Source organism: Nomascus leucogenys, chromosome 10 (assembly GCF_006542625.1).
Source record: "Nomascus leucogenys isolate Asia chromosome 10, Asia_NLE_v1, whole genome shotgun sequence".
In the NCBI taxonomy this organism is placed as follows: Eukaryota; Metazoa; Chordata; class Mammalia; order Primates; family Hylobatidae; genus Nomascus; species Nomascus leucogenys.
Window position 1 is genome coordinate 64,856,188 of NC_044390.1, and position 22,270 is coordinate 64,878,457.

At 52.4% G+C, this 22,270-nt stretch overlaps 2 protein-coding genes across 6 annotated transcripts in view; one reads left to right on the forward strand and one right to left on the reverse strand.

The window, feature by feature from the left end:
- Positions 1-15,309: 15,309 nt before the first annotated feature.
- On the forward strand, positions 15,310-19,642 carry C10H19orf81 (chromosome 10 C19orf81 homolog). Its single transcript, XM_030821157.1, has 4 exons — positions 15,310-15,580; positions 15,684-15,804; positions 17,407-17,546; positions 18,332-19,642. Exons 1-4 carry the CDS (start codon positions 15,459-15,461, stop codon positions 18,525-18,527), a joined length of 579 nt encoding a protein of 192 aa, XP_030677017.1. The 5' UTR covers positions 15,310-15,458; the 3' UTR covers positions 18,528-19,642.
- Positions 18,647-22,270, reverse strand: part of SHANK1 (SH3 and multiple ankyrin repeat domains 1) — a 61,273-nt gene continuing 57,649 nt past the window's right edge. For 3 of the 5 annotated variants that reach the window (XM_030821150.1, XM_030821151.1, XM_030821148.1), the window contains one exon: positions 18,648-22,056. In XM_030821150.1, the coding sequence (XP_030677010.1) occupies positions 21,339-22,056 (718 nt within the window). In that variant the 3' untranslated portion in view covers positions 18,648-21,338. Of the gene's footprint in view, positions 22,057-22,270 lie in introns of all 5 variants that reach the window. The other 2 variants (XM_030821149.1, XM_030821152.1) reach the window with 2 other exon arrangements.

Genomic DNA, 22,270 nt, shown 5'->3' on the forward strand with positions numbered 1-22,270 from the left:
AGCTATGATTGCACCATTGCACTCCATCCAGCCTGGAGAACAAAGCAAGACCCCAACTCACGAATAAATAGCCAGGTGCAGTGGCTCATGCCTGTAATCTTAGCACTTTGGGAGGCCAAGTGGGCGGATCACGTGAGCTCAGGAGTTCAAGACCAGCTTGGGCAACATGGCAAAACCCTGTCTCTATAAAAAATACAAAAATTAGCTGGGTGTGGTGACGCATGCCTGTAGTCCTAGCTACTTGGGGGGCTGAGGCAGGAGGATCACTTGAATACGGAAGGTGAAGGTTGCAGTCAGTGAGCCAAGATTGTGCCACTGGGCTCCAGCCTGGGCGACAGAGTGAGACCCTGTCTCAAAAATAAATAGAAATATGAATAAATAAATAAATATTCAGAGCAAGAAATAAAAATGTCAAAATAAATAAGTAAATAAAAGTAAAAATTGCTTGATGCTTCTGCAAATACAACTTTGAGCAAGCATCCTGGGCCCTCCCTCTAATTAGATTACACCCTACCCCTATTGCTGCCTATGTGTACATTTTGCAGCCATTATCCTACCACAGAACCCCCAGAAATGCCTCCCAGGTTTGCCTAGAGTCTCTTCCTTGTGGCTTCTTGCATCCCCCCAGATGGATGTGCGTTTACACCCAGGGAAGCATGTGCGGGTGTAAACCTACAGACCACGAGTGCAGGTCCCGATGCCGACTCCCACAGCCCGACCCTTGAACCCTGCTGGGCCTGCCCAGGGTCCACAGGTTGCCCTGTTCCACAGGGAGAGACACGCAGTGATGCACACACTCAAGAGATGGGCACACAGATGGGCTTGCCAGGCTGCCATGACACGTTTCCAAAGAGACGCTCGGATTCTGAGGCTGCCCAGGCATTGACAGGCAGCCGTAGTGCACTGGTTTTCTGTGTGACTTTGGGGGCAGAGCACTGGGATTCAAATCCCAGCTCTGCTCCCCTCTCTATGCAACCTCAGAGGGGTTACTTATATTCTCCATGCCTCAGTTTCCCTCTCTGTAAGTGCAGATAATAATACTTTAAAAAAATCATACTCTGGCTGGGTGCAGTGGCTCATGCCTGTAATCCCAGCCCTTTGGGAGGCCGAGGCTGGCCGATCACCTGAGGTCGGGAGTTTGAGACCAGCCTGACCAACATGGAGAAACCCCGTCTCTACTAAAAATACAAAAATTAGCCGGACGTGGTGGCACATGCCTGTAATCTCAGCTACTTAGGAGGCTGAAGCAGGAGAATCACTTGAACCCAGGAGGCAGAGGTTGCAGTGAACCAAGATCATGCCATTGCACTCCAGCCTGGGCAACAAGAGTGAAACTCTGTCTCAAAAAAAAAAAAAAAAAAAAAGAAAGAAAGAAAAAATCATATTCTATCTCATTGGGTTATTTTGAGGGTTAAATTACATTCATGGAAGGTGCTTAGGAAAAATGGCTAGTGTTTAGTGTTGTCATAAATAAAAATTAAATGCATTTGCTCATTTAAACTTTAGCTGGACTTGACAAGTGAGGAAATTGAGGCTCAGCAAGGGAAATGCTCTGCCCAAGATCACACGTCTGGAAAGTGTGAGTGGAGATAAAAAACCGTATGGGTCTGGACCAGGTGCAGTGGCTCACACCTGTAATCCCAGCACTTTGGGAGGCCGAAGGCAAGAGGATCCTTTGAGCTCAGGAGTTGAGACTTGCCTGGACAACATAGTGAGACCTCATCTTTACCAAAAATACAAAATTAAGCCGGGCATGGTGGCACACACCTGTAGTCCCACCTGCTTGGGGGGAGGCTGAGGTGGGAGGATTGCTTGAGCCCCAGAAGTCGAGGCTGTGGGGAAATGGAGGCTTCCCAGAGTCCCATCCTTGTGCCTTCTTGCATCCCCCCAGATGGATGTGCATTTACATCCAGGCTGGAGTGCAGTGAGCCATGATTGTGCCACTGCACTCCAGCCTGGATGTCAGAGTGAGACCTTGTCTCAAAAAACAAAAAGAAAACACAAAAAACAGAGTGGATCTGAATCCAGAGCCCTTGCCTTTAGCCACCATGCTGTTTGCATCTAGGACCCATTTGAGGACTTGCATGCTACTGCTGCTAGGAGTATAGGACAATATGAAGGGCACCAGACAGGGAGCCAGGAGACAGAGATAGAATCTTTCATATTCATTCAACTCAATTCATGCAGTCATTTGAGAAATACTTTCTGAGCACCTAATGTGTGCCAGGCATTTTTTGTTTGTTTGTTTGTTTGTTTTTTGAGACGGAGTCTCCTCTGTCGCCCAGGCTGGAGTGCAATGGCGCGATCTCGGCTCACTGCAAGCTCCGCCTCCTGGGTTCACGCCATTCTCCTGCCTCGGCCTCTCCGAGGAGCTGGGACTACAGGCGCCCGCCACCACGCCCGGCTAATTTTTTTGTATTTTTAGTAGAGACGGGGTTTCACCGTGGTCTCGATCTCCTGACCTCGTGATCGACCCGCCTCGGCCTCCCAAAGTGCTGGGATCACAAGCGTGAGCCACTGCGCCCGGCCGCCAGGCATTTTTTTTAGGCAGCAGGGATTCATCTGGGAAGAAAATAGACTAAAATTCCAGGGTTGGAAGAGCTCATGGTCTAGTGGAAGAGACAGAAAATAATCAAATAACTACACATACTAGGATCCTCATACTAGGATCAATGCTAGGAAGGAACATCCATTGTGCTATGTGTTTGAGAGAGGTCAGGGAAGTTCCTGAGCAAGTGACTTTTCAGTTGAGCTCAGAAGGATGAGTAGGCATAAGCCAGGTGGTGAAGATGAGAGAAGAGAGGGGAAATGCTCCAGGGAGAAGGGACCGCTCACGTAAGACCTGGGGGCAGGGGGGAGTTTGGCACCTTGAGGACTGTCAAGCACACAAGCTCCGTAGGAGTGGCACTTTGTTTTGTTCATAGCTGTGTCCCAGCTGCCTGGCACAGTACCTGGCACATGGTAGGCACTCAATACATATTGGTTGGTTGAATAAATGAATGAACATGTGAATGGATAAGTGGAGGAATGTATGAATCTATGATATATTGATGGATGGGTGCATGACTGGATAGATGCTGGAAGGATAGATGAAGGGATGGACGGATAGGTGGATGAGTGAATGGGTGGATGGATAAGATGGATGTTGGAGGAATAGATGAAAGAATGGACAGATGAAAGAGTGGATGGTTGGGTGCATACATGGATGATTGGATGGATAGATGAAGAGTTAGAGTGGGGATGGATAGATGGATACTGCAGAAATAGATGAAGGGATGGATGAGTGAATGGCTGGATGGATAGAGGATAGATAGATTGGTGAATAGATGGATGGATGTTGGAGGAATAGATGAAGGGATGGATGAGTGGATGAGTGGATGGTTGGATGGGATGGATGGAAGCTGCAGAAATAGATGAAGGGATGAATGAGTAAGTGGTTGAATGGATAGAAGATGGATGGATTGGTGGATGGATGGATGGACGGATGTTGGAGAAATAGATGAAGGAATGGATAGATGAGTGGATGACAGGATGGATGGATGGATGGATGCTGCAGGAATAAATAAAGGGATGGATGAGTGGAGGGTTGGGTGGATGGATAGATGATTGGATGGGTAGATGGAGAATTAGATAAAGGATGGATGGATTTTGGAGAAATAGATGAAGGGAGGGATGAGTGGATGGCTAGGTGGAGGGATGGATGATTGAATGGATGATTGGATAGATGAAGAGTTAGAGGATGGATGGGTGGATGTTGGAGAAATAGATGAAGGGATGGATGGATGGATGACTGATTGAATGAGTTTTCACAAGTACCTACAGATTCACACACAAATGTGCCTGGAGGTAGATGCAGATACACTCAGAGGCATGCACACATGTGTGTAAACACAGACTCACTTGTTCTCCTGGTGCTCCCCCTGGAGAGCAAACACTGAGAACGGGGAGGTGGGGAGACACACCCTTTGGCCAGGGCTATGGCCATCCCTGCCACCACTGCAGCGCTGACAGTATTTCTGGAATTGGAGGAAGATGCTGATTCAGGGATGTGTGTTTTAGACTAGGCATCAGGCCAGGAAGTGGGACAGGGATGGCCCAGAGAGATGGATTGAGTGGCAGAGGGAAGTCGGTCAGGGTAAGGCAGTGAGACAGGCAAGGAGATAGAGAGGTGGAGACACAGAGAAGCAGAGAGATGGGGAAATACGCAAAGTGATGGAGGCAGAGACAGAGACATAGAGAGAAAGGGAAGGAAAGAGATGGAGACACAGAAACAGAAATGGGGAAATAGAATGATGGAGACAGAGACAGATGTACAGAGAGAAAGACAGGGAGAGAAAGATGGAGATACAGAGACATACAGAAATCTATAGAGATGCAGACAGTGAGAGACAGAGATATAGGGATACAGAAACATGTGATACAGGAATTCAAATTCAGACACACACTGTAGTCCCAGCACTTTGGGAGGCTGAGGCGGGCAGATAGCTTGAGCTCAAGGGTTCAAGATCAACCTGGACAACATGGTGAAATTTCAGCTTTACCAAAAAAATACAAAAATTAGCCAGGCATGGTGTGTGCGCCTGTAGTCCCGCCTACTTGGAAGGCTGAGGCAGGAAGATCGCTTGAGCCTGGAAGGTTGACGCTGCAGTGAGCTATGACTGTACCACTGCACTCCAGCCTGGGCCCTTGTCTCAAAAAAACCCCCCACAAAACCCAAACCCCCAGAAAAATCAAATGCAGACACACAGAGAGATGAGGTAGGGTTCCAGAGACAGGTAGAGAGAAGGGAAGAAAGATAAAGACACAGAGAGCAATGGAGGCACAGATAGATGGAGACATAGAGTCCCAAATCCCAGAGGGAAGAAGAGAGACACAGAGGAGCAGAGAGAGATGCAGAGGAGGTGAGACAAAGACATCCAGCCAAAGCTAGATGCAGAGTCAGAGGACTGGAAAGGAAATTACCTCCTTTTGGGTGCCTCCTTGGTGCCTGGCTCCAATTTGGGGGTGCTGCTGTACCTTGCCTCATTTAAGCACCAACAGCCCTTGAAGGTAGCATTGAGGAAGGCAAGAGATAAGGAAGATGAGGCTCAGAGAGGGGAAGACATTTGCCTGACATTGCACAGCCTGGGAGCAGCATTTGATGCTGGTCTGTTTGATGCCAGAGCCCATGTTCTCTTCTTCAACTTATGTTGGCTTGTGAAGACCAAGAGGGACAGGGCAGATGGGGTTAGGGGGCTACTGAGTGTGGGTCACAGAAATAGAGAGAAATAATCATGTATTCATTCAACTCACGTGTCCTGAACTTCCAGAAGCCTGGCCCCTGTGGGGTGATGCCGGAGAGCCAGAGATGAGTCAGGAAACAAATTTCTGAGCAAGACAGATGGGGCGGGGGGCAGTGTTCAGAGGTCTGGAGAAGGAGCAGATAAAAAAACAGGCAGAGGGAGGAGACAGAAAACACAACTGGTAGGATGAGTCAGAGAGGACTCCCTGGAGGAGAGGGCACTTGAGCTTCTTATTAAAAGATGAGGGCATTTGGGGATATGGGGAAAGGTCGGAAGAGCATTCCAGGCAGAAGACACGGCGTATGGAAAGAGTGGAGACAGAAATAAGGTGGGATGGTGTGGGAGTGATTATTAATTAATTAATTAATTTGTTTGTTTGTTTGTTTTTTTGTGTCGGAGTCTCGCTCTGTTGCCCAGGCTAGAGTGCAGTCGTGCAATCTCAGCTCACTGCAAGCTCCGCCTCCCGGGTTCACGCCATTCTCCTGCCTCAGCCTCCCAAGTAGCTGGGACTACAGGCGCCCGCCAACACACCTGGCTAATTTTTTGTATTTTCAGTAGAGACGGGGTTTCACCGTGTTAGCCAGAATGGTCTCGATCTCCTGACCTCATGATCCGCCCATCTTGGCCTCCCAAAGTGCTGGGATTACAGGCGTGAGCCACCGCACCTGGCTGCGGGAGGGATTATTTATATAAAATAATTAATAAAGGGTAGCTGGAGAATGTTTGAAGCGGGGAGGTTGGGAGAGGAAGGTGAGGCTAGATCATGCAGCTCTTTCAGTCCAGGTGAGGGGCTGAAAGTTTGTCCAAGGCACTGGGGAGCCCTGGGAGGGCCGTGAGCAGGGCAGGGGCAGGTCAGTTCTGGGCACAGAAGGACCCCTCTGGAGCCCCACTTGTGAGGACAGGAATGAGGGCAAGAGAATGGAGGATGGAGCGGCCAGGAGGCTGGGCCAGGCGTGGTGGCTCACACCTGTAATCCCAGCACTTTGGAAGGCTGAGGTGGGAGGATCGCTTGAGCCCCAGAGTTTGAGACCAGCTTGGGCAACACGGTGAGACTCCATCTTAAAAAAAAAAATAGCTAGGCGTAGTGGTGTGGGCCTGTGGTCCTCATTACTCGGGAGACTGAGGTGGGAGGATTGCTTGAGCCTGGGAGGTCAAGGCTGTTATCATACTGCTGCACTCCAGCCTGGGGGACACAGTGAGACCCTGTCTCAAAAACAAACAAACAAAAAAGGAGGCTGGGGCAAGGGTCCCAGCAGGAGAGGACAAGATCTGAGTGGCTGCTAGATCTATGGGAGTAGGGAGGAGAGGAAGGAGCAGAGAGAGGTGAGAGGCAAAAGGAATAGAACTTGGAGACAGATAGGCTGTGAGGGTCAGGTGTGCCTGTGGTCAAGGCAATCAAAAATGTCATCCATCCTGCTGAAATAAAATTGCCAGCTGGAAATGGAAGACAGCTTGATGGGAGAGAAACAGATGTGAAGATGCCAGGAGGGGGTCAGGGCCCCCAGAACTGAGTAAGACTATTTCAATCTGGACTGTTTTAATTGCTAATAACGGAAACGCAAATCAAATTGACCTAAGCATAAAAGGAACTTTATGGTGGATGAGGGCTTCAGGCATTGCTGGATCCAGGTGTTCCAATCATCTCCAGGAATCCAACTGTCTGTATCTTTGGGCTGTGCTTCCCTTGTGTTGTCTTTGCTCTCAGGCAAGTTATCTCCCTGCATCGTGATGTGGTAGCCCCGGGAGCTCCAACCCTGGCTCTGACCAGCCCCAAAACCACAGGGGAAAAAGCCTGTTTTCTAACAGGTCCAGCAAAAGTCCAAAGGTTGACTTTGTAGCCTAGATTGATTCTTAAGCTCGCCACTGAACAAATCACTGAGGAAATCAAGGTGCCACTACCTAGAACGGATACTTAGTAAGCAGGAACAACGGACAGTCCAGAGACCATCTGGATGTGGAGAGAGAGGAAGAGAAAGAGACACAAGTAACAGAGACAAAGACTGCAAGGACAGACAAAATAAATAAGCGAAGGTCCAGCTTCCTCTCCCACAGTTCCTGCTGAGAGCTCTGCAGACCCAGAGAAAGGGATGCTGAACAGGCACCTACATGGCTAGACCCCTTCTCTCTAGCATGAGAGGCCCCAGGAGAGCCCAGACCCAGAAGTCCAGGACCCCATCCTCTCCTCCCTCAGACCCAGGAGTCCAGACCCCAGGCCCTCCTCCATCAGACCCAGGAGTCCAGGCCCCCAGCCCCGCCTCCCTCAGACCCAGGAGCCCAGGTCCCAGATCCTCCTCCCCCAGACCCAGGTGTCCAGGCCCCCAGGCCCTTCTCCCTCAGACCCAGGAGTTCAGACCCGAGGCCCTCCTCCATCAGACCCAGGAGTCCAGGCCCCCAGCCCCCTCCTCCCTCAGACCCAGGAGTCCAGGCCCCCAGCCCCTCCTCCCTCAGACCCAGGAGTCCAGAACTCCAGCCCCTTCTCCCTCAGACCCAGGAGTCCAGGCCCCCAGCCCCTCCTCCCTCACACCCAGGTGTCCAGAACTCTAGTCCCTCCTCCCTCAGACACAGGAGTCCAGGTCCCCGGTCCCCTCCTCCCTCAGCCCCAGGTGTCCAGGCCCCAGACCCTCCACCCTCAGCCCCAGGTGTCCAGGCCCCAGGCCCTCCTCCCCCAGGCCCAGGTGTCCAGGCCCCAGACCCTCCTCCCTCAGACCCAGGTGTCCAGGTCCCAGGCCCTCCTCCCTCAGACCCAGGAGTCCAGGCCCCCGCCCCTCCCCCTCCCTCTAGAGGCACCATGGCAACCAGGCCCCCTGCCCACCATCCCCTCCCCCCTAGAGAACCCAGTTTCTGTTGGAATCTCGCCTGTTTCTAACCAGTTCCTGGCTGGGGCAGGGATGAGCAGAGGGCAAGTGGGAACAGAAAGGGGATGACAGAGGGGAGGGGGGCTCAAGGGGGCAATGGAGGCAGCTAGGAGAGGATAGAGATGGGGCAAGGAGACTGGTGAGAGGTGGGAAGATAGAGAGAGGGTGATGGGGTTAGGGAGAGGCAGAAAACAATGAAGACAAGGAGGGACGGGGGCCTGGGGAGATGCCGGGGAAACTGATGGAGACTGAAGAGATGGAGCCCAGGAGAGAAGGAGGGAGGAGGAGGGCAGAGAAATCAAGCAAAAGAGTGGTGGAGACGTGGGGACAGAGGGGAGGAGGCAGGGGGGCAGAGAGATGGGGAGAGAATGAGGAAGGGAGGTGGAGAGAGAAGGGTGGGGAAAGGGACTCTAGGAGACAGAGAGAGATAGGAGGGAAAACAGGGAAATGGGAAAGAAGGGATTGGGGCACACAGGGAGTCCCTGAGGTCAGGGGAACCCAGATCTCTGCGTGGTCTCAGCCTTCCAGCTCCTCTGTAATTCTACCCCGGGGCTTCAAAGAGGAGATAGAGGAGGCAGCGGTGGGGAGAAGGAGCTGGGGCGGGTGGCCCAGTCAGAGCCTCTCTTGCCACCTTCCTGAGACATCCCTCACCCACCTTCCCAGGATGCAGCCAGAGGTGGAGCCCGTGTGCTCCCCTGCCATGGGCAGCCCCACCATGCACAGGAAGGCAGGTACTGAGCTGTGTCTTTGGGGAAGGGGTGGACTTCCTCCATCCAGGCAGTGTGTAGTAGCCCTGGCTCACAGTGTGGCCTTAAGCGAGTCACTGGCACTCCAAAGTGAAAGCCATCCCTAACATTCCTGGATTCACCAGATTCCTGGAGAGCGGACCCCTTGGACCTCAAACTACATTTCCCACAAGCCTCTGCAGTTCCTTGGCCAATGCCCTAGACTCAGAACTACATTTCCCATGAGCCTCTGGGGCCTAAGCAACGCCTCTGAGGCCATTCTTCTCCTAGGTAACCTCACTGTCTTGTCTCCCATCCTGAGCTCAGCATCTTCCCCCAAAGCTGCTCTCCTCCTTCCTGGTTTCCATTTTCAAATGGCTCCACCGCCAACCCAGTCACTGGTGCCATCCTTCCACCTCCCACAATTCCCTCCCACAGCCCATCAGACCCCATCTTCCTGCCCTCTGGCTCTCCCTTCCCCATTCCTTCCTCTCTGTCCCCGCAGCCCTGTCCCAGGTCTCATCCTCTTCCATGTGGACCCTCTCCTCACCTCCTCCCTGGTCCCCAGTTTCTCTCCTCCTGCCTGTCCCTCCATGGCTCCAGAGAGGTCTCTCTGACTTCCAGCAGTGACCCTGGCTGTCCCTTGCTCATAACACTTCCTAGCTTCCTGTCACCTCTAGGACAGAGTCCCAAAGCTCCAGCCTGGCTTTTGAGGCCCTATGTGGTCTGACCCCTGCTGACAACTTCAGGCTCCTAGCCCAGCACTTCCTGCTAGCACTCTGCGCTGTAGCACAGCTCATGCAGTTACACTCATTCAACATTTATGGAGTAGTATCTCAATGAGGATGCATGTAACTGCAGGTAATAGAAAACCAAACTCAGGACTGGGTGTCGTGGCTCACGCCTATAATCCCAGCACTTTGGAGGCCGAGGTGAGTGGATCACCTGAGGTCAGGAGTTCAAGGCCAGTGGAGGCCGAGGTGAGTGGATCACCTGAGGTCAGGAGTTCGAGGCCAGCCTGCCTAACATGGTGAAACCCCATCTCTAAAAATACAAAAATTAGCCGGGTGTGGTGCCGGGTGCCTGTAATCCCAGCTACTAGGGAGGCTGAGGCAGGAGAATCGATTGAACCCAGGAGGCAGAGGCTGCAGCGAGCCAAGATTGCGCCACTGCACTCCAGCCTGGGTGATGGAGGGAGACTCTGTCTCAAAAAAACAAAACAAACAAACAAACAAAAACACCCAAAAACAAAACTCACTGCAGCCTTGAGCTCCTGGCTCAAGTGATCCTCCCACCTCAGCCTTCGAGGCAGAACAAATGCCCTGAAGGCAAAACAGACGTTGTTTCTCTGCCTTTAGGTCTCTTTTAGTGCTTTTGAAGACATCTTTCTTTTGGAGACCCCACGATGCACTATCTCCAGCCTAGACTGAGGCACCCACGTGACATGTAATTTATATGTAGCTCCAGAAAAGTCAAGGGGAGTTGAGTCGACCAGTTGGCTAGTTTTGTTGATCAACGTTTGTTCATTTTGATTTTGCTGTTTTCTTTGTAGCGTTGTGGAACCAATAACATTTTTTAGTTGATCAGGTTGCAAACTTCAGCATAGACCATTAGAAAGCCCCTGGGCCCCAAGCATTTTGCCTGTAGTGCCTAATGGATGAAACGGCCTGGCTTGTTCTCATGCTGGGAGAGGAGACGTGAAACACGCCATCTCACAGATCATTCATAGCCTCCAATGGCAATAAGCGCTCTTTAGTCTTGGGGCTCAAGGGAATTCTGGGAAGTTCTTGCAGGTGACTCTCTTCTCTTTTGCTCAAAAACCTTGGCCCATGCTAGGCCCTTCGTGTGAAACATCCTTCTCTCTGTCACCTCTTTATTTGGTAAATGCCTTTTTATTCTTTAGGTCTCACTGTGGACAACACCTCCTCTAGGGAGCCTTCCCTGATTGCCCCTAGACTGGGAGACTGGGCTTTCCCTCCACCTCGTAACACTCTCACTGAAACACACATTGCCCTTTATCTGCGAGTTCTGAAACGGCAGAGGCGTGTCTCATTCATCTCTTGGTCCCCAGCATCCTCCAAGGCACGCAGGGGCCTTCTGAGATGCCTGTTAAAAAAATTTAACCAGTTACTTGGGAGGCTGAGACAGGAAGATCCCTTAAGCCCAGGAGTTCCTAGCTGCAGTGAGCTATGATTGCACCATGGCCCTCCAGCCTGGGCAACAGAGCGAGACTCTGTCACCAAAGCGGGGGGGGGGAAGCTTGAAATTGTTGCATTTACTCAATTTTTCAATAAGTACTTATTTTTAAGTTTATGCTTTTGTTAATTTAATTACACATATACATTTAAATGAATATATTAAAATCACTGTTGTAACTAGAAATAGTTCTTATTTCTAATGTCATATTTCATGAGAAACTATTGTATTCACATTTTTTCACATGCATCTTTGATGCTGCTAGAGTTACTTTTTGATTCATTTAACACTTTTACAAGGCTATTTTATTAAATTAATTTATTGTTTTGAGACAGGGACTCACTTTGTAGCCTAGGCTGGCGTGAACTGACACCATCATAGCTCACTGCAGCCTCGAAATCCTGGGATCAAGCGATCCCCCTGCCTCAGCCTCCCAAAATGCTGGGATTATAGGTGTGAACCACCATGCCCAGCCTCTAATTATTGTTGAATATCATCTCATATCTAGTACATATTTAAATTTCCCTAATTATCTCAAAATTGTATTTTTTAATAGCTGGCTTGTTTAAATTAGGGCCCAAACAAAGTGCACACATTTCAGGCTTTATTCAATAAATACTAAGGACAACTATAAGCCTGGCACTTTGCTAGATGCTGGGGACAAAAAGACAAGTCCCCGCCCTCACATTGCTCAGAAGACTTAGGGAAGACAGAGTGTAATTAGGGAATCATAGAAATAAAGGTAAAATTGCAACTACTGTGAGTACAAACATACTGTGCTATGAGGAATGGCATCAGTGGACCCTCAGGGAGACTTGATTAGTCAAATGAGGGGGAAGAGAGATCCACGCAGAGTTACAGCATTAGCCAAGATCCTGCAGCAGGAGGGGTCAGAGAGAGTCCAAGTCACAGAAAAACAGCGTTTCTGGACTGCAGCAGGTGAAAAGGACGATTGTGCTTGATCAGGTTTAAGACATTAGCAGGGTCTGATCATGTGTGGTCTTATGGTCACTGGAAGGACTTTGGACTTTATTAATCCCAAAGACAATAAAAAGTCCTGGGAGGATTTTAAGGAAGGGGGCCACAGGGTCAGACCTACAATTCAAAATTCTACCTTGCTGGGGTAACTGGAGAGGGAGAGGAGTTATGAGATTAGATGAGAGTGAGGTGAGAGGAAGCCACCTGGGGAGATTGAGAACACGCTCACTGGCTCCAGATGCTTACATTTTTATCCTTAGTCTATCATTTTGTGCTGTGTGACTTTGAGCAAGTCACTTAACCTCTCTGTGCTTCTGTTTCATCATGTGTTAAACAACACTACCTCAGAAGATTGTTGTGAGGATGCAATGGAAAGTATTTTATTCTATTCTATTTTATTTTATTTTGGCACTAGATTCTTGCTTTGTCACCCAGGATGCAGTGCAGTGGCATGATCCCGGCTCACTGCAACCTCTGCCTCCTGGGTTCAAGCAATTCTCCTGCCTCGGCCTCCAGAGTAGCTGAGACTACAGGTGCGCGCTACCATGCCCGCCTACTTTTTTGTATTTTTAGTAGAGACGGGATCTCACCATGTCGGCCAGGCTGGTCTCGAACTCCTGAGCTCAGTCAATCTGCCCACTTTGGCCTCCCAAAGTGCTGGGATTACAGGCATGAGCTATCGTGCCTGGCCACAATGGAAAGTATTTTTAAAAGTGTTTGGCATATAAAAGGGACAGTAAGCACGTAGTTATATTGTTAAGTGGACAGACTTGAGGAGGGGATGGCTGCGTTTGAGGGATGGAGGGAGGCCGGTATGGCTGGAAGAAAATAATGAGGGTAGGTGTTTCTGGAAGGGGATCCTGTGAAAATGTAGATTTGAATCCAGTAGGTCTGGGGGTGGGCCCTGGAGTAAGTGTCTACTGCATGTGTGTGTGTGAGTGTGCAAGACAGCCCGTTGTGAAACATATGCCAGCATACCACTGACTATAGTTAAACTAAGTTGAATGTGTTGACTTATTGTAATGAGAGAGACAGCACACACACACACACACACACACACACACACACACACGGGTTGTCTCAGTAGAAGGCTGTTAGCAAGGACCTGTTACAAGAGCTGGGCTGTGTCAGGTGACTTTGGGGAGGGATCATGGGAGTGGGGCTTTGCTCTGGATGGGAGGCTGATGGAAAGCACAGGCAAGCCCGTGACTGGGACTCTTCATCTTATCGGGAACCAGGAGGGGTAGATGGAGCTAATGCTGGGCTTAATGAAAAAGCAGCCGTCAGCTCTGAGCCGGGAGGGGGGAATTTTGGTTAGTTTTGTGGTTTGGACAATGTTCATGTTTTGTTGTGTTGAGACATGATTCAGGAGTGGTCTTGTTTTTGCCTCAGTCCATCACAGTCACAGAGTGGCCTTCCTTGATGTTGGTGTTATGGGAAATGTTTTATGTTCGGCAGGAGAGCACCGGGGCCTGGCTGTCAGGGTCTACTTTACTCTCTTTCAGCATCTATAACAAAGACACCCCCAAACACAACATCATAAAAAAGACAGAAGTGTATTTCTTTTCTTTTCTCCCTTGCTCCCTTCCTCTCTTTCTCCTTCTTCCCTCCCTCCCTCTCTCTCTCCTTCTTCCCTCCCTCCCTCTCTCTCTTTTCTCTCTCTCTCTCTCTCTTTTCTCTTTTCGAGATGGAGTCTCGCTCTGTCGCCCAGGCTGGAGTGCAGTGGCGCAATCTCAGCTCACTGCAACCTCTGCCTCCTGGGTTCAAGTGATTCTTCTGCCTCAGCCTACTGAGTAGCTAGGACCACAGGCACACACCAACACACCCGGCTAATTTTTGTATTTTTAGTAGAGATGGGGTTTCACCATATTGGCCAGGTTGGTCTCGAACTCCCGACCTCGTGGCCTGCCAGCTTCAGCCTCCCAAAGTGCTGGGATTACAGGTGTGAGCCACCGCACCTGGCTCGCTCCCTCCCCCCCTCCCTCCCTCCCTCCCTCCCTTCCTTCCTTCCTTCCTTCCTTCCTTCCTTCCTTCTCTCTTTCTGTCTCTCTCTCTTTCTCTGTCACCCAGGCTGAAGTGCATTGGTACAATCATGGCTCACTGCAACCTCTAACTCCTGGCCTCAAGAAATCCTCCCACTGTAGCCTCCTCAGTAGCTGAGACTACAGGCACACAGCATCATGCCCAGATAATTTAAAAAAAAATTTTTTTTTTTTTTTGTGTAGAGATCGGGTGTTGCTATGTTATCTGCCTCAGCTGGTCAAGAACCAGAAGTGTATTTCTCTCTTGTGTAATGAAAGGTGGGGTTGGTGGGACATCTTGGCTTGGTGAGAAGATTTAGAGATAAGAGTTCCTCCCATATTGTTGCTTGCCATATCCGAACATGGTGGAAGCTGGGCTATTGCGAATCCACATTCCAGTCCAAGAGAAAGGGCAAAGAGTCCAAGAAAAGCAGTAATCTTTTAAGCGAATGACTCCAGAGTTACACCTCTCACTCCAGCTAACACTTCACTGGTGACAGCTTGGTCACATGGCCACACTTAGCTGCAAGGGAGTCCGGGAACTGTTGTCTCCAGCTGGGAAGCCATGTGCTGGGTAAAACTCTAGGACTGCAGGGGAAGGGGAAAATGGAATACATGGAACAACCAGCACTTGGCCATAAGAGACAGACCAGTTAGCTGATTGTGGGGTGGTCAAAAAGGATCCATATTTGAGAACTGTTATCAGTCAAGTTCCAATCAGGAGATTGATTCTGAGAGTGTTGGAAAAACTGAAAACTGGGCCGGGCACGGTGGCTCACGCCTGTAATCCCAGCATTTTGGGAGGACGAGGCGGGAGGATCACAAGGTCAGGGGATTGAGATCATCCTGGCTAACACAGTGAAACCCCGTCTCTACTAAAAATACAAAAATTAGCTGGGCGTGGTGGTGGGCGCCTATAGTCACAGCTACTCGGGAGGCTGAGGCAGGAGAATGGTGTGAACCCAGGAGGCGGAGCTTGCAGTGAGCCAAGATGGCGCCACTGCACTCCAACCTGGGTGACAGAACGAGACTCCGTCTCAAAACAAAACAAAACGAAACAAAACAAAAACTGAAAACTGGATTCAAGTGTTGTTACTGAAGTGATGCTGCCACAGTGAACAAGTAAGTCTGGCGTGACTAGAAGAGGAAGCAAAAAGGAGGAAGTTCCTCCTGCTTCCTCCTGCCTTGCAGGCTCCCACTGGCGCCCCTGTTAGGCAGAGCCTAATAGGAACCCAGCTGGTGAAGGAGAAATGGGGTTAGTAGAGTCTCAACCCAGGCATCACAGAGCCAGTGTCGTGGGGTGGAGTTTGGAGCTAACAGACAGTAACTCAATATCTGGCATACAAGCTATTCTGGGTGTGGCATGGGCAAGCAACTGGTGATGGCCATTTAAGCAGAATCATGGCTGAGGAGGGCTCAGGGCAGCTGACACTGGGTTCTGTGTCCTCAGGAGCACTCCTTATGGACCTGGAGACCCCAGAGGAGATGCAGGCTCGGAGCCTGGGCAGGCCCATCAAATCCTCGTGAGTTGTCCCTGGCCCACATGACCTCTATCCTCCGCTTCCCCAAATGTGATGGCAGCAAACCCTGAACTCAGAGGTCCCTGCCTGTTCGCTCTCTCCCTAGAAAGCAGTACCTGCGGCAGGTCATTGCAGACTACAAGGCACTGGACCGAGAACTCCCGTGCATCCGGAAGTTCCCCACACCACCAGCTGTCCAGCCCCTCTGCCTCTGCATGGAGACCTTGGTAAGTGGACCTGGGCCCTTATTTTCTGCACAGTTTTGGTGGGGTGGTGGGAAGGGCACAGGCTGAGAAGCAGTGTGGCCAGAGTTTAAATTCAGGCTCTTGGCTTACAAGCTGTGGGCTTGGCACCAGGGCAGTTTGCTGAAAACTGATTGTGAATTTGTCAAAGGGTCAGTCATGAAATCTACTGCTCATGTCAGAGGGGAGACCAACGGGCAAAGAAAGGGGAGGCTGAGGGGGGCAGGGAGGGAGGACAAAAGGAGTCCTACTAATCCACTTCTGTAAAGTTTACAAATATAACAAAAATTCAAGAAAAAGCCCATGTGTGTCGGGTGCAGTGGCTCATGCCTGTAATCCCATCACTTTGGGAGGCCGAGGTGGGTGGATCACTTGAGGTCAGGAGTTTGAGACTAGCCTGGCTAACATGATGAAACCCCATCTCTATTAAAAATACAAACATTAGGCAGGCGTGGTGGCAGGCGGCTGTAATCCCAGCTACTGGGGAGGCTGAGGCAGGAGAATCGCTTGAACCTGGGAGATGGAGGTTGCAGTGAGCCGAGATCGTACCACTGCACTCCAGCCTAGGTGACAGAGTGAGACTGTTGAAAAAAAAAGGGAAAGGAAGGGAAGAGAAGGGGAGGGGAGGGGAGGGAAGAGGGAAAGAAAGAGCTCATGTTTTTGACAGATTCAGCAAACTGGTCATCCCTGCCTTCAATCAGAAGAGGTATATATTAGGGTCCCAGGCACTCAGTAATTGAGAAGAGCTGATGTCAATGGGTGCTTACTGTGTGCCAGGCACAGGCCTCCAAGGTACACTCTCAGCTAATCCATGTGACTCTCCACCCTGCATACAGGGATTGCTGTCCTCGTTTTAGGGATCAGTCTCCGCCCCATCACTCCACTTCTTTGTGGCTTTGAGCAAGGGACTCTCCAGCCTCCCCTCTCACCCCAGTCAAGGAATGCCTTTCTGGAAGTGACATCATTTTTCATTTTCATTTTCATGACAAAATTTTCATTTCATTTTAGTTCCTCAGCTATTTTATGTGTTATGACAACTGTTATCACCCTTCACATGCTAATCACGTGCTGCAAATGCGTTTAGTGATCAGTACATTTCTGAATGTTAAATAGATTGACAAGACATCAAAACCCCTATGACCCTTATCTTTTGACTACTGAGCATTCTTAAAATGCTAATACGAACATAAAAGGAAAGGTGTGTAACTTAAATCCTGGCAGATATCTTCAAGAGCTTTCAGTCGCATCCATTGCAAATTGCTGGGAAAGTTTTTGGTAGATTCGTAAAGTTGGCTAAGTTGGTGAATCATTCAGCCAACTGTTCATTGACTTTTGGGCAAATTGGCTTGGTGAGAATTGATTTTTTTGGAGAATGACCTAGAGTGACAGATGCTTTCCCATCTGAGAGATAATCTGTCGCCTCCTTTGACAATAGCGACAGTACCCTGGGATTAAGAGCGATCCTTGCCCCCAAATGCCACCTGGAACTCTGTGGCAGGTTCTGCAGGTGGGGTCTAGGGTGGTGACTTCTGAACCCAAAATGAACCAGGAGGTCACGGGCTGAGGTTCTCTCTCCGACACCCGCAGCCCGAGGAGGATTTTACCCACCTGGAGGTGCTGCAAGCGCTGGAGGCCCAGTTACCGGGGGCCATGGAGAGCGGGCGCGTGAGCAGCATCCGCTTTGAGAACATGAACGTCATCTGTGGGACTGCTGGCCGCCGGAACCGGTGAGTAAGCGGCGGGGGCGGGGCCCGGGGCCACCGGGTAAGAGCGTGGTTGGTTTTAAAGCGCTGAGGGACGTGGCCAAGAGTGAAAGCATGAAGGGGCGGGGCCCGGAGCGACTAGATAAGAGCGTGGTTGGTGTAAGGGCGCTGAGGGGCGGGCCCCGGAGCCACTAGATAGGAGCGTGGTTGGTGTAAGGGCGTTGTGAGGCGAAGAGACAGTGGAGTGACAGCGTGGGGGGCGGGGCCAGGAGGGACTAGCTAAGAGCAAGATTGGCGCAGAGCCACTGAGGGGCGGGGCCAAGAGTGAGCGCGGTTGGAGGTAGGGTCCGGTGCGATCAGAGAGAAGGAGGGATCTGGAGTGAGCAGGGGCCCGCGTTTGAGTGACCCAGTAGTGACCGGGATAGGGGTCTGAGCCTGGAAAGGCAGCTGTGAAGGGGTGGAAGGGACTGAGCACATAGTAGGTGTGGCGCCAGGGGTGATAGGGTGGGGACAGGCCTGGAGTGCCTAGGGTAGAGCGGAGCCTGCAGTCGCCAGTGGAGGGTCAGGCCTTGGAGCGGTTTGAGATGGAGCCTCGACAGACAGGGATCAGGACGCAGAACCAGAGCGTAAGGAGCCTAGAGCGACCCAGGCGAGAGGGCAGGGCTGGAGGGGAGTTTAGGGACGGAGCGACGGTCCGCTGGACCAGGGCCTGTAAACAACTCCAGGCACCAGGCAGGGACTCTTCGACGATCAAAGGCGGGGCTGAAACGACCTGCGAGTTCTTTTTCCGTCCCCACCCCCCGTTGCAGGTGGCTCATTGCGGCCACGGACTTCCAGACGCGCTCACGCTTGCTGCGCTCCGGGCTCAGTCCCCGCGGGCTTGCGCACCAGCTAGTGCGCCACGACGACCTCCTGCTGGGCGACTACCGCCTGCACCTGCGCCGCTCCCTGGTCCGGCGGCGCATGCTCGAGGCCCTGGGGGCGGAGCCTAACGACGAGGCCTGACGCCCGGGCCGGCCCCGACAGCGCTTGCGCACCGCCCCGCGGGCTGGGACCACCCACCCGGAGCCCCGGAGGATAGGGGGCGTTGCCTTCCCAGGAAGGAGGCGGGGCCGGCTCGAGGGGGTGGATACTGTGAGTTTAATTATAAAGAATGACCTGGTACAAAAGCCATTTCCCTCTGCAAAATCTTGGGGGGGAGTCAGGGGAAGGGAGGTGATGGGGGGTAGGAATGAACCCCCATGTTATAATCCCGCCTCCCTAATCTTCCTCCAGTCCCTGTACGTGGACGCCTGGGTCCCAATCCCTTGAGGGATGAACTAAGGCCCGTGAAAGGGAAGACCTGGGCACCGGGGCTTTCAACGCGTGCCGAGCCCTGTCTCAGCGAGAATCAGACGTCCTCATCCGCCCCCCTTCTCTTCCCCTCCCACCCCCCTTGGAAGACAATTCTCGGGCTTTTATTTCAGGTTTTTTTCTGGATTTTTTTGTGTGTTCTTGGGGTTTTGTGTTTTTTTTTCTGTTTTTTATATTTTCTTCTTTTGTTATTGTTCCTCTTTTTGCTTTTTCTCTCCTCTCCACCCCGCGCTGTCCCCGCATTCGGTCCCTCCCCACTCCCCACCCCGACCTCTCCTCCCCCCCCACCCCCTACACCCTCCCCAACCCCGCGGCACCCATCCAGAATGAACAAGCCCTTGATAGACGGGCGCCGCGCAGGCCCCCTGCGGACTGGGGGCATCCGACAAGGGGGAGGGGGCGGGTAGGGGTCCAGCGCGGCCTCTGACCCTCTCCTCACCACCCCTCCCCCCTCCCACGACCCTCCCACGAGGTTCCCCGCAGATCCCTGACATGGTGAGGGGAGGGGGCTTGCAGCCCCCTCCCCTCATGGACGGAGCGCCCCCCCCTCGGGGGTAGGGGCAGCAGAGGGGGAATGGGCTTGGGGAAGGAGGGGGAGCTCCCTTCTTTGGCAGCTGAACATGGGGAGGGGACCTGAGGGCAATGCCCTCCCCCCTTTACCCACAGCAGGGGAGGGGGCTTTTCAGGGAGAGGGGTGGCTTAACATTCCCAAGCCCCGGGAATAAGGGGAGAGAGGACGCGTGCGGGAAGGAACAGCCATGCTGGAGGGAGAGGGAGCTTCTTGGAGTGGACAGGTTAGGAGAGGGGAATCTTCGTGCAAAAGGGATGGACAGATGGCCCAGGGAAGACAGAAGAGGGAGGATGTGAGGGAGGGTGAGGGCTGGAGGCAGGAAGAGGCTCGAGTGTGGAAGCATGGTGAGCAGGAAGCCGGTGTGCATAGCGTCTTCTCTCACCAGGAAGTGAAAGAGCTTAAGGAGGTAAGAGAATCTGAATGAGAATGGCCGCAAGAGCTGCTTGTCAACAGGAATAAAAAATAACGGTGTCAGGAAAAGAAATGACAGTTACAGCCCAAGAGTGCATGGAATGAGATGAGTGTGCAAAAGGAAAGAAGTGGTAGAGCTCTCATCCAGGTAGAAAAGACAAGATGCGGTGTGCAGCCACGTCATGGTGTGCAAGAACATTATTAAGGGGGAGAAACAAGGCTTCCAGAGAGCATTGAAAATGCTGTGGGGGGGGCGTGCGTGCAAAAGCAAGTGTGCAAGAGGGTTCACAAAAGAATCAAAAATGCAAAGGGGCAAAGATTTCAAACAGAAAGGGGCAATGGAGTGGGAGCCTGGCAAAGAAGAAGAGAATGAGCATTTGTGAGAGAAACACAGTTCCTGGGAGGCAAATGTGCAAAAGGTGTGACCAAAAGTGACGGTGCAAAAGGGGCAAGAGGGAAGGCAGGGGGTGGGGGGCTAGGAGTGTCACAGTGAGAGGGGAGAGGTGGGGAGTGGAAGAATCTGGGGTTTTTAAGAATAAGAAGGGAAAGTGCTTCAACATAAGAAAATGGAGGTAAGAGTGTGTCAGGAGGGGTGCATAAGATAGCAAGTGTGCAAGGGCTGAGCAAAGAGCAGGGCACTCCAGAGAATGAATGATGTGCATGGAGTCTGTGAGGGGGAAGGAAAATGTGTCCCAAGTGTGTCTGCAACAAGGGTCCAGAGCGAGCGGGGAGGAGGAGATGTGAAATGGAGTGTGTAAAGGAGGGCCCTGGTAGGGGAAAAGTGTGTAAGCAGCGAGAATCGGAGCAGGAGGCATGGAGCGTGAGAAAGGAAATGCAGCGTGTGCGAGGAGAGCAGAGTGTATTCGAGCGGGCCTCGCCAGCCAGAAGCAAAGGCAGAATGTGCAAGACAGCGAGAGGGCAAATTTGTGCAAAATTGCAGCCCGGGGAGGGGAGGGGAGAGAGGTGAGCAGGCGTGCAACGGAGCGTGCAAGAGGCTGAGGGGGGCAGCTGTGTGTGCTGGGGAGAGGGGAAGGGGGAAGAGCTGAGGGGCCTGGAGAGAGTGGGAAGGGTTGTTAGAGGGGCGGCAGGTGGTGGAATCTGAGGGCACCCCCTTCCCCTGCGGCCTGGGGGACGGTCCCCATCCAATCAGGCTCAGGGCTGACCCTCTATGGCTCTGTCTATCCCCTCCCCCCAGAATAGGCCCTTCCCTCCTTCTCAGTTCCCTTCTGTAATTTCTCCTATCCCCCCTCCGCTCCCCACTTCACACACACACACTTGTGTCAGCTGCCCCTCTTCAGTGAGGTGCAAATGTCCGGCCTGGATTGGGCCACCTGGTGACCTCTGGCCTTGGGAGACGAGGGCAGGGCGCAGTTTGAACAGAGTCCCTGGCCCGGGGAGAGAATGACAGTCAGGGGTCAGAGGTCAAGAGGCCAGCAGGCTCAAGAGTTCTGTGGACGGGGCTGGTCCGTCCAGGCCAGCCATCACCTCTCCAGGAAGAATTTGAGAGCCCGGTCGATGTTCATGCGGTGGCCCACCCTGGTCACACCTAGATCTACGTAGTCCTCCTTGGTCAAGGCGGGTAGGTGGGAGCCATCGATCTCGTGGTCCAGGAACTGGGCTCGGTGCTCCGCCAAACCCAGCCACTCCAGCCAATCAGCCACGTCGAACTTGGTCCAGAACCCCAGAGGTTTAGCGCCAAACGGCTTGTCCGGGGGCAGCGAGAGCAGGCGGGTCGGTGAGAGGGAGCGTGAGGCCCCTGACAAGGCTCCCCCGAGCCCCCCGGATATCCCCGGGTGTGGCGGCACAAAGACTGGGGCGAAGGGGTCAGCCGAGCCTCCTGCCCCTCCAGTTGGGGAGCCACGGATGTCAAAGAGGCCTGGGTAGAGCGGTCCGGAAGGCAGGATGGGCAGGGACGAGGGCCTGGGCGCAGGGCTGACCTTGTGCTCCGAGGCAGGCAGCAGCGAGGGGCTGGGGGCCCGGCGGAGCAGAGGGGGCCGCATCTCGAACTCCACGCCCTGGAGGTGGCGGGTGGACGTGGAGGAGGAGGAGGCCGAGGGTGAGGTGGCCCCTGGGGCCGCAGCGGCTGTAGGGGAAACCCCTGTTCCGGTGGGGAGCGGCGGCAGAGGTGGTTTGGGCCAGTTCTGAAACAGGCTGCTGACAGGCTTGGAGAGGAGTGAGGACTGGGAGTCGTCGGAGAGTCTGGAATGTGACAAGGGGGCAGTGGGGGAGGACAGGGATTCAGGGGCAAGGGCAGGGGTGAGAAAGAGGCAGAGGTCAAGATATAGGGAGAGAGGAGGAGAGACATAAAGGTTGGGGGAGAGATGGGGGAGAGAGACGGGAAGAAATGGAGGGAGCAAAGGGTAAGACGGCCGTCGAGGAAAGAAATGAAGGGAGAGAAAGATGAGAGGACAGG